Source organism: Vipera ursinii (genome assembly GCF_947247035.1).
Source record: "Vipera ursinii genome assembly, chromosome: 2".
NCBI lineage: Eukaryota > Metazoa > Chordata > Lepidosauria > Squamata > Viperidae > Vipera > Vipera ursinii.
This window is the reverse complement of record NC_139513.1, coordinates 286,491,856-286,505,722: the sequence shown is the minus strand read 5'-3', so window position 1 is coordinate 286,505,722 and position 13,867 is coordinate 286,491,856. Positions and strand designations below refer to the sequence as shown.

Below are 13,867 nucleotides of genomic sequence, written 5' to 3'. Positions count from 1 at the left end.
CGGCCTACGACTCCCAGCAGCCCTTGCGCCTGATGACGTCATTGGCCAGCGACCGAGGAAGGGGAGCGGGAAGTTCGCACTGCAAGCGAAGCCAACGAGCAATGGAGGAAAAGATAGCGAAGGTGAGCGGGGCTGGGACCCTTCGGGGTTATGTCCTAAGAAAGAATGATAATAATAATAATAATAATAAAAATTACAAGGATCGGAAAGGTTTTCCCGAAAACACACACACACACCCATCCTCTGCTCTCTCTTTCCTGGTTTGGGGCCAATTCTCTGCAACTTAAAGCTCCTTGGATTGTGCAGCTCCAGCGTAACAGATAACAACATTTAGCAAATGACGCTCTGCGAGGCTCAAAGCTTTTGGGTGAGATCTGTGGGGATGTAGAAGATTTATCTTTGTTAGAGGAGAGATCTCCCTGTTCACTTCTTCCTTATGCTGGCTGGGTGACTTTGAGTCAATCACCAGGAGACGGTGAGTTCTAGTCCTGCCTTAGGCATGAAAGCTGGCTGGGTGACTTTGGGCCGATCACTAGGAGACTGTGAGTCCTAGTCCTGCCTTAGGTGGAAGGCCAGCTGGATGACTTTGAGTCAATCGCCAGGAGACAGTGAGTTCTAGTCCTTCTTTAGACATGAAAACCACCTGGGTGACTTTGGGCCGATCACCAGGAGATGGTGAGTTCTAGTGCCACCTTAGTTATGAAAGCCACCTGGATGACTTTGGGCCAATCACCAGGAGACTGTGAGTTCTAGTCCTGCCTTAGGCATGAAAGCCACCTGGGTGACTTTGGGCCGATCACCAGGAGATGGTGAGTTCTAGTGCTGCTTTAGGAGTGAAATCCAGCTGGGTGACTTTCGGCCAGTTACTTTCTTGTCAGCTCAGTCCACCCCGCTAGGTTGTTGTTCTTGTGGGGAAAAGAGAAGGGAGAAGGGGGGTATTATGTATGTTTGCTGCCTGGAATTCTTTATAAAAAATAAAAATAAAGGCAGGATAGGAGTAAATACATTAATAAAAATTCTAAAATGCCGTGACGTTGAAACGTGACTCTCGGGCCTACTTGCTTTTCCAAAATGCATTCGTACCCCGGAAGCAGAACGGAGGAGAAAGACGGCTATTTTTTTCCTTTCTGCGACAGGTCACTTCGTGGTTGAAGAAGCTTTTTGGGGACCAGCCGGTTCCTCTTTACGAGGTGAACGCCCGGACAGTGGACATTTTGCATGAGCTGGCCGAATGCAACGAGTCCAGAGATGGAGATGTCAACCTGTTAATCGAAGACATGAAGCAGAAAGCAGTGGAGTACGAGTCAGAGGGTGAGATTGATCCATTTCCCACCTTTCGGGGTTTTGATACATACCTGAAGGTGGTAAACATACTTAATTTTCCCCATTTCCCCTGTAACGACTCTCCTGTGAGGTAGGTTGGGCTGAGTGGCCCAAAGTCACCCAGCCAGCTTTCGTGCCTAAGCCCGGACTAGAACTCACAAGTTGCCTGATTTCTAGCCCAGTGCTCTAACTACAGGTAGTCCTCAACTTACAACCATTTGTTTCATGACTGTTCGAAGTTACAACGGCACTGGAAAAAGGGCCTGTTTTTCACACTTAAGGACCATTGTACAATATTTGTATATGAGTAACATATAAATATTAATCACTGTCCATGTATTCAAGGTGGACTGATTAATATTTATATGTTACTTATGTAAGGGTATATAGCCGGGGTCTTCAGACTTGGCCCTTTTATGACTTGTGGACTTCAACTCCCAGAATTCATTCTATTCTATTCTATTCTATTCTATTCTTCTATTCTATTCTTCTATTCTATTCTATTCTATTCTCCAATTCTTATCCTATCCTATCCTATCCCATCCCCGCAAGCCGAGAGTATCTGTCCTAGATCAAACTGGCTCTCTAATTAGAGTAATTGTGTCAGTCTCAGGCCAAGCATGTGAGGTTTCCTTAAACCACCTGCTGTCTTACCTTTTGTTTCCCCAGGCCTCTTCCTGCAGGAACTTTTAATGGAGAGTCTGAATCTTTCCCTCAGCGGCCTATCGAAAGCCAGCACGAGCTACCTCAATAGCCTAGTGGATATTGCCCTGGCTCTGGAGACAAAGGACACATCTCTGGCAAGGTGGGGTAGCTCTCTTCCCAAGGCGTTTCTGAATGCTGCAGTGCCAGCTCTGAGGAAGGCATTGCAGGCCCTTCAGGATCATGGATGTTTTTTGGAGAGAAAAGTTGGAGAGAATTTAATCCTTCCTTCCTTCTGTCTGTCTGTATCTATCTATCTATCTATCTATCTATCTATCTATCTATCTATCTATCTATCTATCTCATCTATCTGTATCTTTTTATCTACTATCCATCTGTCTGTCTGTATCATCTATCTATAATCTGTCTCTATCATCTATCTATCTATCTATCTATCTATCTATCTATCTATCTATCTATCTATCTATCTATCTCATCTATCTGTATCTTTTTATCTACTATCCATCTGTCTGTCTGTATCATCTATCTATAATCTGTCTCTATCATCTATCTATCTATCTATCTATCTATCTATCTATCTATCTATCTACCTCTCTCTCTCTCTCTCTCTCTCTCTCTCTCTCTCTCTCCTATCAATCTATTTGCTATCTATATCAATCCATCTACCGTCCATCTATCTGTTTGGTATCTCTCACTCACCATCCATCCGTCTATCTGTCTCTTTACCATCCATCATTCTCTCTCTCAACAGTTCTAGCTTTAAAACTTTATTGAAATTCAGATAATCTCTGGTCCGGAATTTGTTTATTGTTTCAGCTTAGAGGTTGAAATCACTTTGGTAGAATCTAGTACAGATTTATTTATTCATCTGTTTCCATTTAGAGGCTTTCCTTCTCAAAATGGTGGCTTATACTTTTTAAAAAATAAAGAACAATAGAGGAAAAGAATCGTCTTCAAACTTATCACATTTTATTTATTGTGGGGTACATATTAGTCTTTTAACGGCTTCTTGCCGACTTCATGACTGAGATGAGAACATCCGATTTTGCAAGCAATTCTAAATTTTTATCCGTTTATTTATTAAACTTTTATGCTGCCTATCTCACCTTAACTCCCTCAGAGTCTAATTGTGACTAGTCGCTAAATACTATGACAGCTCTCAATGTAAAAAACAAAAAACAAATCCTGATTAATTGACCTTTTTGTCCTTAGTTTTATTCCGGCCATCAACGACTTGACTTCTGATCTGTATGGAGCACAGTCCAAAAACAAAGAGCTCGAATTCGAACTCAGCACCCTGAGGAGAAAGCTCACATCAGCGCTTGTGCTGGAAAAACGCCTTCAGGAGTAAGCATACTTGGCGGTTTTTCTTTCTTTGCCTTTCCTTCCTTCCTTTGCTCCCAAAGGCTTTTGCAGAGTTTCAGGCTTTAGAGCAGGGCTCTTCAAACTTGGCCCTTTTATGATTGATTGGTGGACTTCAACTCCCAGAATTCCTCAGCCAGGCACATTGGCTGAGGAATTCTGGGAGTTGACGTCCACCAGTTCATAAAAGGGCCAGGTTTGAAGACTCCTGAGAGTCTGGATCCAAGCCCGCAGGTTCATCAAAATGGCCGACTGAGGGATTCTGGTAGTTGAAGTCCACCAGTTCATAAAAGGGCCAAGTTTGAAGACCCCTGGTCTGGATCCAAGCCCCCCGTTTCATCAAAATGGCCAACTGAGGAATTCTGGGAGTCGAAGTCCACCAGTCATAAAAGGGCCACCTTTGAAGACCCCTGAGAGTCTGGATCCAAGCGCACAGTTTCATCAAAATGGCCGACTGAGGAATTCTGGGAGTCGAAGTCCACCAGTCATAAAAGGGCCACGTTTGAAGACTCCTGAGAGTCTGGATCCAAGCCCGTAGTTTCATCAAAATGGCCGACTGAGGAATTCTGGGAGTTGAAGTCCACCAGACATAAAAGGGCCAGGTTTGAAGACCCCTGGTCTGGATCCAAGCCCGCAGGTTCATCAAAATGGCCGACTGAGGGATTCTGGGAGTTGAAATCCACCAGTTCATAAAAGGGCCAGGTTTGAAGACTCCTGAGAGTCTGGATCCAAGCCCGCAGTTTCATCAAAATGGCCGACTGAGGAATTCTGGGAGTTGAAGTCCACCAGTTCATAAAAGGGCCAAGTTTGAAGACCCCTGCTACAGAATTTCAGCTCTATTGAGCTGAATCCGTCTCAATTGAATGGCATGCTGCCTTTTTTTGTTTTCCAATTGTATGCTATTCTGGGTTCTAGTGATTCAGATGGCCTTGCAGAACCAAACATTGGTGTTAAATATCAGCTCAGAAAAACAGATGGAGGATACTGCTTCTGAAAGCGCCCAGCCTTGGTTGCTAGTGCTAGCAGTGTCAGTCATGTTACCTAGTTGGGCAATGAAACATCTGCAAGAAAACAAGCAACCTCAGAGAGCACCAAGGACCCCACAGTCGTCGTCGTCCTCCTCCTCCTCCTCAAACCCACTCAATTCTCAACACTGATGATGTCACCTAGCTGGGTCATGAAACGTCTGCAAGAAAACAACCAAGCTCAGAGAGCACCAAGGACCCCACAGTTCTCCTCCTCCTCCTCCAACTCCATTCCCTTCTGACGATGTTACCTAGTCAGGTAATGAAACGTCTGCAAGAAAACAACCACGCTCGGAGAGCACCAAGGACCCCACAGTTCAGTCCTGAGCTACAGATCCTTCCCCACAGTCGTCGTCGTCCTCCTCCTCCTCTCCTCCCCAAACCTCACTGCCTTCCAGCACTGATGATATTACCTAGTTTGGTAACGAAACATCTCCAAGAAAACCAACCAAGCGCGGAGATCATCAAGGACTCCACAATCCTCCTCCTCCTCTCCACAAATCTCACTCCCTTCTAGCACTGATGATGTTTCCTAGTTGGGTCATGAAACGCCTGCAAGAAAACAACCCAGCTCAGAGCCTTCTCCCCCCCGCCACAACTTCAACCCTGAGCTACCGATACTCTGTTCTGTTGTAGGGACGTCGTGAAAACCGAAGATCATCTGATAGTGGAAAGAGCGAAAACGGAAAGCCGAACGCAGTATATGAAGTTCCTCATTGAGAAATCCGAAGACATCAAAGGCCAGATTAAATCCGCGGAGGTAAGCCCGGGCAAAGCCGCTAAGGTTTCTGAGGAATGAAATTGATATTTTGGGGTGGGGTAGGGTGGGGAACTGATGGACTGACTTTAAAAAGTATATTTTTAAGTTCCTGCCGGTCCCGATCCCGCCGTCTGAAATTGGGTAGGGAACCTCTGTTTAAAGAGGAGAATTGGAGGACAAACGATTACTCTCTAGCTCTTGCTTGGATTTTGAAGGGAAAAAAGCACGTGCCTTTTTTAGGCTGTACTGCTTCACGTTGGAAAGAACGTCTTTTTATTTTTTTATTTTTAATCCCATTTATATCCCGCCCTTCTCCGAAGACTCAGGGCGTCTTACAAGCTTAGCAGTAGCCTTCATTCTATGTATATGCCTGCTTATTAGGGCTTTCACACACACCCCAAGCGGCATTATTACAAAGTCAGCTTAATTGCCCCCAACAATCTGGGTCCTCATTTTACCTACCTCGGAAGGATGGAAGGCTGAGTCAACCTTCAGCCTGGTGGGACTCGAACCTGCACTAATTGCAGGCAGCTGGTGTTCCTTAAGGAGGCATCAGCCCACTGCTCCACCAAGTCTTTCTCCATTAGAAAGGGCTAGCCTCCATTCCTAGTGTCTGTATACGTGCATCCAGGCCTTTTTTTTTTAGTGGGGGGGGGAAACAATTTTATGGAAATGGTAACCTCCCAGCCATCTACTATCTGCCTCTGGTTCTTTTTTAGCTTTGAAACTCAGACAATCGATAGGAGAGAATATTTGTACTTTGGGATTGAACTGTGGGGTCCCCTCAGAGCTTGGTGGTTTTCTTGCAAATATTCCATTACCCAACAAGGGAACATCCTCAGTAATGCTCAGAGAGTGCCAGTGACTCCATAGGTCAACCCTGAGCCCCAGATGTTCTCTTGTACTGCCTTTCCCTTCCCTTTCCCCTTCCCTTTTCCTTCCTTCCCTTCCTTCCTTCCTTCCTATCTTCTTCCCTTCCCTTTTTCCTTCCTTCCTTTCTCTTTCTTTCCTTTTCCTTCCTTCCTTCCTTCCTTCCCTTCCCTTTTTCTTTCCTTCCTTCCTTCCTTCCTTCCTTCCTTCCTTCCTTCCTTCCTTCCTTCCCTTTCCTTTTCTTTCCTTCCTTCCTTCTTTCCTTTCCTTTCCTTCCTATCTTCTTCCCTTCCCTTTTTCCTTCCTTCCTCTTTCTTCCTCCACCTGCTTCTTCTTCCCTTCCCTTCATCATTTACTCCCTTCCCTTCCCCATCCATTTACTTCCTTTCCTTTCCTGTCCCTTCCCTTCTGCCTTCCCTTTCCCTTTCCCCTTTCCTTCCCTTCATTTACTCCCTTCCCTTCCCATCCATTCCTTTCCTTCTCCATCCATTCCTTCCCTTCCCCATCCATTAACTTCCTTTCCTTGTTTCCTTCCCTTCCCTTCATCATTTACTCCCTTCCCTTCCCCATCCATTTACTTCCTTTCCTTTCCTGTCCCTTCCCTTCTGCCTTCCCTTTCCCTTTCCCCTTTCCTTCCCTTCATTTACTCCCTTCCCTTCCCATCCATTCCTTTCCTTCTCCATCCATTAACTTCCTTTCCTTGTTTCCTTCCCTTCCCTTCATCATTTACTCCCTTCCCTTCCCCATCCTTTCCTTCCCTTTCCTTCCCTTCCCTTCCCTTCTTCATCCATTTACTCCCTTTTCTTCCCCATCCATTTACCTCATTTCCTTTCCTTTCCTTTCCTTTCCTCCTTTCCTTTCCTTTCCTTTCCTTTCCTTTCCTTTCCTTTCCTTTCCTTTCCTTTCCTTTCCTTTCCCTCTCCTTTCCCTCCCCTTCCCCTTCCCTTTCTCCTTCACCCGTCTTTCCTTCCTTCCTTTCTTTTCTCCCTCCCTCCCTGCTTTTTCCAGTTCCATAGCAAAGGGTAGAAGGGGCTTTGACGTCTCTCCGTTTCCTATGAGTAATTCTGTCTGCTTTTGCCCTTCCTTCTCCTCTCCCGGCAGGAACAGCTGTCTGCGAGTGGGCTGGATGCTTCCCTGACACACGAATCGCTGGTGACGCTTTCGGAGGTGGGTGGGATGCCACGCGTGTTACACTACGGCACCAGCTGGCTGGTATTTAACTGGGGCGGCTGGAGGAGACGCTATTCGGCGACGTGGACCCGGGATCCGAGCCTGCTGACTTTAAGCTTTCGATGCCTCTCCGAAGCGTTCAGCGTTCCAGGGGCAAATGCGTCTTCTGCCCAAATTCCTGCGGTGAAATCGGATGCTGAGAGAGAGGGAGGGAGGGAATAATTCGATGGAAACGCTAAAACAAAACGAAACAAGAAAAGCCAAACGGAATGCAAAGGTTTTTCAACTTAACCGTCGTAATTGGGATCAGAATTTCTGTGGCTGGGTAAGGTGAGCGTGAAGAAGTGAGCCAACCTGATCTTACTACAGGTAGTCAGTCCTCAACCTAGGACCGCTATTGAGACCCAAATTTTGGACGCTTAAGAAATGTGAAGTATAAATGAAAGGAAATGAAATAAAAACACAGGTAATCCTCGACTTACAACAGGACATTTAGGGACCGGCGCTGGAAAAAAGTGACATAACCGTTTTTCACACATATGACGGTTGCGGCATCCCCATGGGACACGTGATCAGAATTCAGAGGCTTGGCAACTGACTCACATTTATGACTGTCGCAGCATCCCGGGATCACGTGATCCCCTTTTGCGACCTTCTGAAAGACAAAGTCAATGGGGAAAACATTAACCAGTGGAACGACCTGCCTCCAGAAGTGGTGAATGCTCCAACACTGGAAGTTTTTCAGAAGAGATTGGACAGCCATTTGTCTGAAATTGTATAGGGCAGGGGTCGGCAACCTCGGCTCTTTTATGACTCGTGGACTTCAACTCCCAGAATTCCTGAGCCAGCTATGCTGGCTCAGGAATTCTGGGAGTTGAAGTCCACGAGTCATAAAAGAGCCGAGGTTGCCGACCCCTGGTATAGGGTTTCCTGCCTGAGCAGGGGGTTGGACTAGATGACCTCCAAGGTCCCTTCCAACTCTGTTATTCCATTCTAACCATGACACTAACCTGCAGTGATTCCCTTAACAACTGTAGCAAGAAAGGTCATAGAATGGGGCAAAATTCACTTAAGAAGTGTTTCACTTAGCCACAGAAATGTTGGGCTCAACTTTAAGTTGAAGACTACCTGTGGAATGATAAAAGAACATGAAATAAAAAAAATAAAATAATTATTTCCTCAGAAACTGGCAGATTTGAAGAAGCAGGCAGTTCCTTTAAAGAAGAAACTCGAGTCTTATCTGGATCTCACACCGGTAATTAATTTATTTCTTTCCTTCCTTCCTTCCTTCCTTCCTTCCTTCCTTCCCTTCCCTTCCCTTCCCTCCCCTCCCTCCTTCCCCTTCTTCCTGAGTTTGTCCTTCGTAGACAGGTGTCCTGCACCCATTTTATGGCCACTACAAAGTGAGGCTAGAAAGGAAAGGAGATGAGGACGGACTAAGGGGAACTGGGTTCAAGGAGAGTGAGAAGACAGAAGCAGAAAAAGGAGGGACGGCAGCATTGTTAGTAGCAAAACTATGGCCCTCTTAGGAGTTCTGGCACAGCACAGCTGCCTGGGGGATTCTGGGAGTTGAAGTCCACTCATCTTAAAGCGACCAACATTGAGAAGCACTGTACTAGAGTGTTGGGTATTTAAGCAATGCAGGGAAGCGCTCTCTTTGAATTTTGGGGAGGGGGACCCTAACTCGTGGCACGTTGGAGGGAATCCTGTGTGTGTCGTCTTTACAACTGTGTCTTCCTGTTCTTTCCAGAATCCTTCCCTTGCTCGAGTGAAGATTGAAGAAGCCAAGAGGGAGCTGGTAGGTCTTTCCCTTGGCATTAGAATAGAAGCTGGAAGGGACCTTGGAGGTCTTCTAGTCCAGCCCCCTGCTCAAGCAGGAGAACCTATACCATCTCAGACAAGTGACTGTCCAGCCTCTTCTTAAAAATCTCCAGGGATGGAGCGACCACGATTTCTGGAAGCAGCTTCTCTTCCACTGGTTAATTGTCCTCACTGTCAGGAAGTTTCTCCTTAATTCCAGGTTGCTTCTCTCTTTGGTCAGTTTCCAACCATTGAATAGAATGGAATGGAATAGGAGCTGGAAGGGACCTTGGAGGTCTTCTAGTCCAGCCCCCCCGCTCGAGCAGGAGAAGCTACACCATCTCAGACAAGTGATTGTCCAGTCTCTTCTTAAAAACATCCAGTGATGGAGCGCCTGCAATTTCTGGTGGCAAGCTGTTCCACTGGTTAATTGTCCTCACTGTCAGGAAGTTTCTCCTTAGTTCCAGGTTGCTTCTCTCTTTGGTCAGTTTCGCCATTGCCAGCAATGGGGTGGGCATGGCTTCCGGATGATGCATCCGGCCCGTGGGCCAGCAGTTTGACACCCCTGGTATAGGGTCTCCTGCTCAAGCAGGGGGATAATGAATAATAATAATAATAGTAATAATAATAATTTGGAAGGGACCTTGGAGGCCACCTAGTCCAACCCCCTGCTCAGGTAGGAAACTCCTCTCCCATTTCAGACAATTGGCTGTCCAGTCTCTTCTTAAAGACTTCCAGTGTTGGAGCACTCACAGCTTCTGGAGGCAGGTGGTTCCACTGGTTAATTGTTCTCACTGTCGGGAAGTTTCTCCTTAGTTCCAGGCTGCTTCTCTCCTTGACGAGTTTCCATCCGTTGCTTCTTGTCCTGCCTTCGGGCGCTTTGGAGAATAGCTTGACTGCCTCTTCTTTGGGACAGCCCCTGAGATATTGGAAGGCTGCTATCACGTCACCCATCGTCCTTCTCTTCATTAGACTAGACATCCCCAATTCCAGCAACCGTTCTTTGTAGGTTTTAGCCTCCAGTCCGCTGATCATCTTTGTTGCTCTTCTCTGTACTCTTTCTAGAGTCTCGACATCTTTTTTACATCATGGAGACCAAAACTGGATGCAGCATTGCAAGTGTGGCCTTAAAAAGTTACAGAAATTCGGGGCTCTGTTATGGCTGTTCATTCTCCCTTTTGCCAGAAAGAGCTTCTCCCCCCCCCTTTCATGCAAATAACCTTATGGATGCTGTTTTCCCCTTTGCAGGAAGCCCTGGAGGCCGAGTTTTCGAGGAAATTGGACATGACTGCACTGTCAGTAACTTAACCTACCAAGCGAGCATTTGTGTAATCATTCTGGGCCAACATAACATACCGTATTGTATATAAATTCATTTTCCCCCCCCTCCCTCCAGGACTATGTTATAGTAGTCCGTCTTTCTGAATAAAAACTTTAACGTAAGCATTTGTACAAGCAATTGGGTCGGGCCATTGCCCCATCGCGTGCCTGTGAAATGTTATTGTATCTAACTGGTTCGTAGCAGGATGACTGTTAAGTATCTCATTCCTGACAATAGTGTGTTATTTATAAAATTTATTAGCCGCCCACCTTACCTCTCCGTTAACTCTGAACGGCTTACATTTTTAACGACAAAACTGCATAGAACCTAATTGTTTCAATACGATACCGTAACAAGTCAATCTTGGCTAAAAAGAATTAGATTGGAATTAATTATTCTGTTCATAGAATTAATCAAAAAAAAATATTGAAGGGAGGGGAATAGTTTGGAAAAGTCTAGAAGAGACTATCTTCCATGGTAACTTTGGGTGGCTTACAATATTTTTAAAAAGGTACAAAACCTTTTTTTATCGGGGTCTTCAAACTTGGCCCTTTTATGACTGGTGGACTTCAACTCCCAGAATTCCTCAGCCAGCATGCCTGGCTGAGGAATTCTGGGACTTGAAGTCCACCAGTCATGAAAAGGCCAGGTTTGAAGACCCCTGGTCTGGATCCAAGCCCGCAGTTTCATCAAAATGGCCGACTGAGGAATTCTGGGAGTTGAAGTCCACCAGTCATGAAAGGGCCAGATTTGAAGATTCCTGGTCTGGATCCAAGCCTGCAGTTTCATCAAAATGGCTGTCTGAGGAATTCTGGGAGTTGAAGTCCACCAGTCATAAAAGGGCCAGGTTTGAAGACCCCTGGTCTAGAATAAACAGAATACCTTCCAGATGGCATGAAAATCTCACTTGCTCCGATTCTTCCTAGGAGAGTTAGTCCCATTACTGGAAATGGTTACACATAGAGATTTTTCTTGCAGGGGACCGTTAACCACACTGAACAAATCAAAATTCTTGATTTTGACAGATTCCAAATGCCACGAACATAAGGATTTTTAAAATGTGATTAATCCAGACGTATCAGCCGGGTGATGCTGTGTTCAGGTTTCTGAATTAGGGACTTCACCGCATGAAAATGGTCACAGCTGTTCATGCAACCCTAAAATGTCAGATTAATGGTTTTATTGTGCAGATAGTCCTCATTTAGCAACTGCCTCACAAAGTGATTGCAGCTATGACAGCGGTGAGAAAGTGACTCTGCAACCAGTGCTCACCTTTAAAACAACTTTCATAAACCGGTAAAGAAAACTGAAGTCAGATTATAAAGCACAATTGCAGTTTCACTTAGTCACTGCTTTGCTTAACAACCAAGTTGTTGCTCCTGGTTGCCACCACTAAATGAGGACTTACCAGCATTGGCTTCATTTTAAGATCGTGAGACACTAATTTCATCATCTTTAGAACAATCCTCTGCTAGTTGAACAGATAAAGGTGCTATAAAGTTAATTGAAGAGTAATTAAAAAGCAACATTTTGTGCAATTTCCTTCAACACAAGACAGTTGGTTTAGGTGCCCCAATCAGTGACTCCAAGAACTTCCAACTAGTATATAAATTTCAAAAGCAGGGATAGGATAGGATAGAATAGAATAACAGATTTGGGAGGGACCCTGGAGGTCATCTAGTCCAACCCCCTGCTCAGGTAGGAAACTCCTCTACCATTTCAGACAATTGGCTGTCCAGTCTCTTCTTAAAGACTTCCAGTGTTGGAGCACTCACAGCTTCTGGAGGCAGGTTGTTCCACTGGTTAATTGTTAATTTCCACTGTCAGGAAATTCCTCCTTAGTCCCAGGTTGCTTCTCTCCCTGATGAGTTTCCATCCGTTGCTTGTCCTGCCTTCAGGTGCTTTGGAGAATAGTTTGACCAGGGGTCTTCAAACCTGGCCCTTTGATGACTTGTGGACTTCAACTCCCAGAATTCCTCAGCCAGGCACGCTTGAAGGGCCAAGTTTGAAGACCCCTGAGCTAGATCATTGACAAGTTGGAGTTGAGTTGAAGGGATCCCAAGTGATAAGCATTAGAAAAGGGCCAGTTGACCTAAGCTACCACCACCGACAGGCATGTATCTTGATCCACCTGGGTGACCCACTGGCTGTGTAATCTTTTAGATGGGGTTCACGGTTGTCCCCTTTTACGTTCTTGACTTAAGAAGTCTTAAGCTGCAACTCCCATTGCCTTTTGGGTAGGCTGACTCCAAGGTGCCTGGGACTTGTGCTGCCACATCGACTGGTCCTAGGCGCGTGGGAATTGTAGTGCTGCCACGTTGACTGGTCATAGGCTTGTGGGAATTGTAATGCTGCCACGTCAACTGGCCCTAGGAGTGTGGGGATTGTCACGTCGAATGGTCCTAGGCGTGGGGGAGCTGTAGTCCTGCCACGTCTACTGGTCCTAGGCTTGTGGGAATTGTAGTGCTGCCACGTCGACTGGCCCTAGGTGTGGGAATTGTAGTGCTGCCACATCGACTGGCCCTAGGCGTGTGGGAATTGTAGTGCTGCCACGTCGACTGGTCCTAGGCTTGTGGGAATTGTAGTGCTGCCATGTCAACTGGCCCTAGGTATGTGGGAATTGTAGTGCTGCCACATCGACTGGCCCTAGACGTATGGGAATTGTAGTGCTGCCACGTCGACTGGTCCTAGGCTTGTGGGAATTGTAGTGCTGCCACATCAACTGGCCCTAGGCGTGTGGGAATTGTAGTGCTGCCACGTCGACTGGTCCTAGGCTTGTGGGAGTTGTAGTCCTGCCACGTCGACTGGCCCTAGGCGTGTGGGAATTGTAGTGCTGCCACATCTACTGGCCCTAGACGTCTGGGAATTGTAGTGCTGCCACGTCGACTGGTCCTAGGCTTGTGGGAATTGTAGTGCTGCCACATCAACTGGCCCTAGGCGTGTGGGAATTGTAGTGCTGCCACGTCGACTGGTCCTAGGCTTGTGGGAGTTGTAGTCCTGCCACGTCGACTGGCCCTAGGCGTGTGGGAATTGTAGTGCTGCCACATCTACTGGCCCTAGACGTCTGGGAATTGTAGTGCTGCCACGTCGACTGGTCCTAGGCTTGTGGGAATTGTAGTGCTGCCACATCGACTGGTCCCAAGCAATAGGAAGAGCACGTTACAGCTGACCGGTATCCAATATTGGCCCTGTATGCAAGATTATTTCTCTCCATCCAGTGGTTTACTCTCTCCTTTTGCTTTCTTTGCAAAGTGGTCCCAGGCCGATATCCTTGTTCACACAACTCCTTAATCTGGGTCAAGCAAAACAACCACCACCAAACAGCTGGCTCCCGGTTAACCCCGCCTGCTTCCTTTCCTTTCCTTCCTAACGCGCAGGCGCAGTCGCCTTTCGAACGGCCGCCAGCCGTTGGAAAGGGCGAGCTCTAGCGCCCCGCCTTTCTCCCCTCGTTTTCCCGCCCAATCGCCTCCCTTGCCCCTTGCAGGGGCAGCCGGGAGCCGCCAGGCGGCGCGCGTGCCCAGAGCGCGCCGCCGCCTCGCGCCCTCCGCCGTTCTTTCCGGCCGCGCGCCCGCT

General features: G+C 46.8%; 1 protein-coding gene across 1 annotated transcript; it reads left to right on the top strand.

Annotated features, from left to right (window-relative positions):
* Positions 1-14: 14 nt before the first annotated feature.
* Positions 15-10,416, top strand: HAUS1 (HAUS augmin like complex subunit 1). The gene is made up of 9 exons (XM_083354894.1): positions 15-122; positions 1,137-1,311; positions 1,993-2,128; positions 3,199-3,333; positions 5,010-5,133; positions 7,105-7,170; positions 8,357-8,428; positions 8,924-8,971; positions 10,222-10,416. The coding sequence occupies exons 1-9, from the start codon at positions 33-35 to the stop codon at positions 10,279-10,281; spliced, it is 906 nt and encodes a 301-aa protein (XP_083211020.1). The 5' UTR covers positions 15-32; the 3' UTR covers positions 10,282-10,416.
* Positions 10,417-13,867: the final 3,451 nt, after the last annotated feature.

Bases quoted from the DNA above. Each gene is read 5' to 3' on its own strand.
- HAUS1 (XM_083354894.1), top strand. From the start codon at position 33: ATGACGTCATTGGCCAGCGACCGAGGAAGGGGAGCGGGAAGTTCGCAC. The intron at 123-1,136 runs GTGAGCGGGGCT...TTTCTGCGACAG, and splicing joins TGGAGGAAAAGATAGCGAAG to GTCACTTCGTGGTTGAAGAA. The intron at 5,134-7,104 runs GTAAGCCCGGGC...CTCTCCCGGCAG, and splicing joins GCCAGATTAAATCCGCGGAG to GAACAGCTGTCTGCGAGTGG.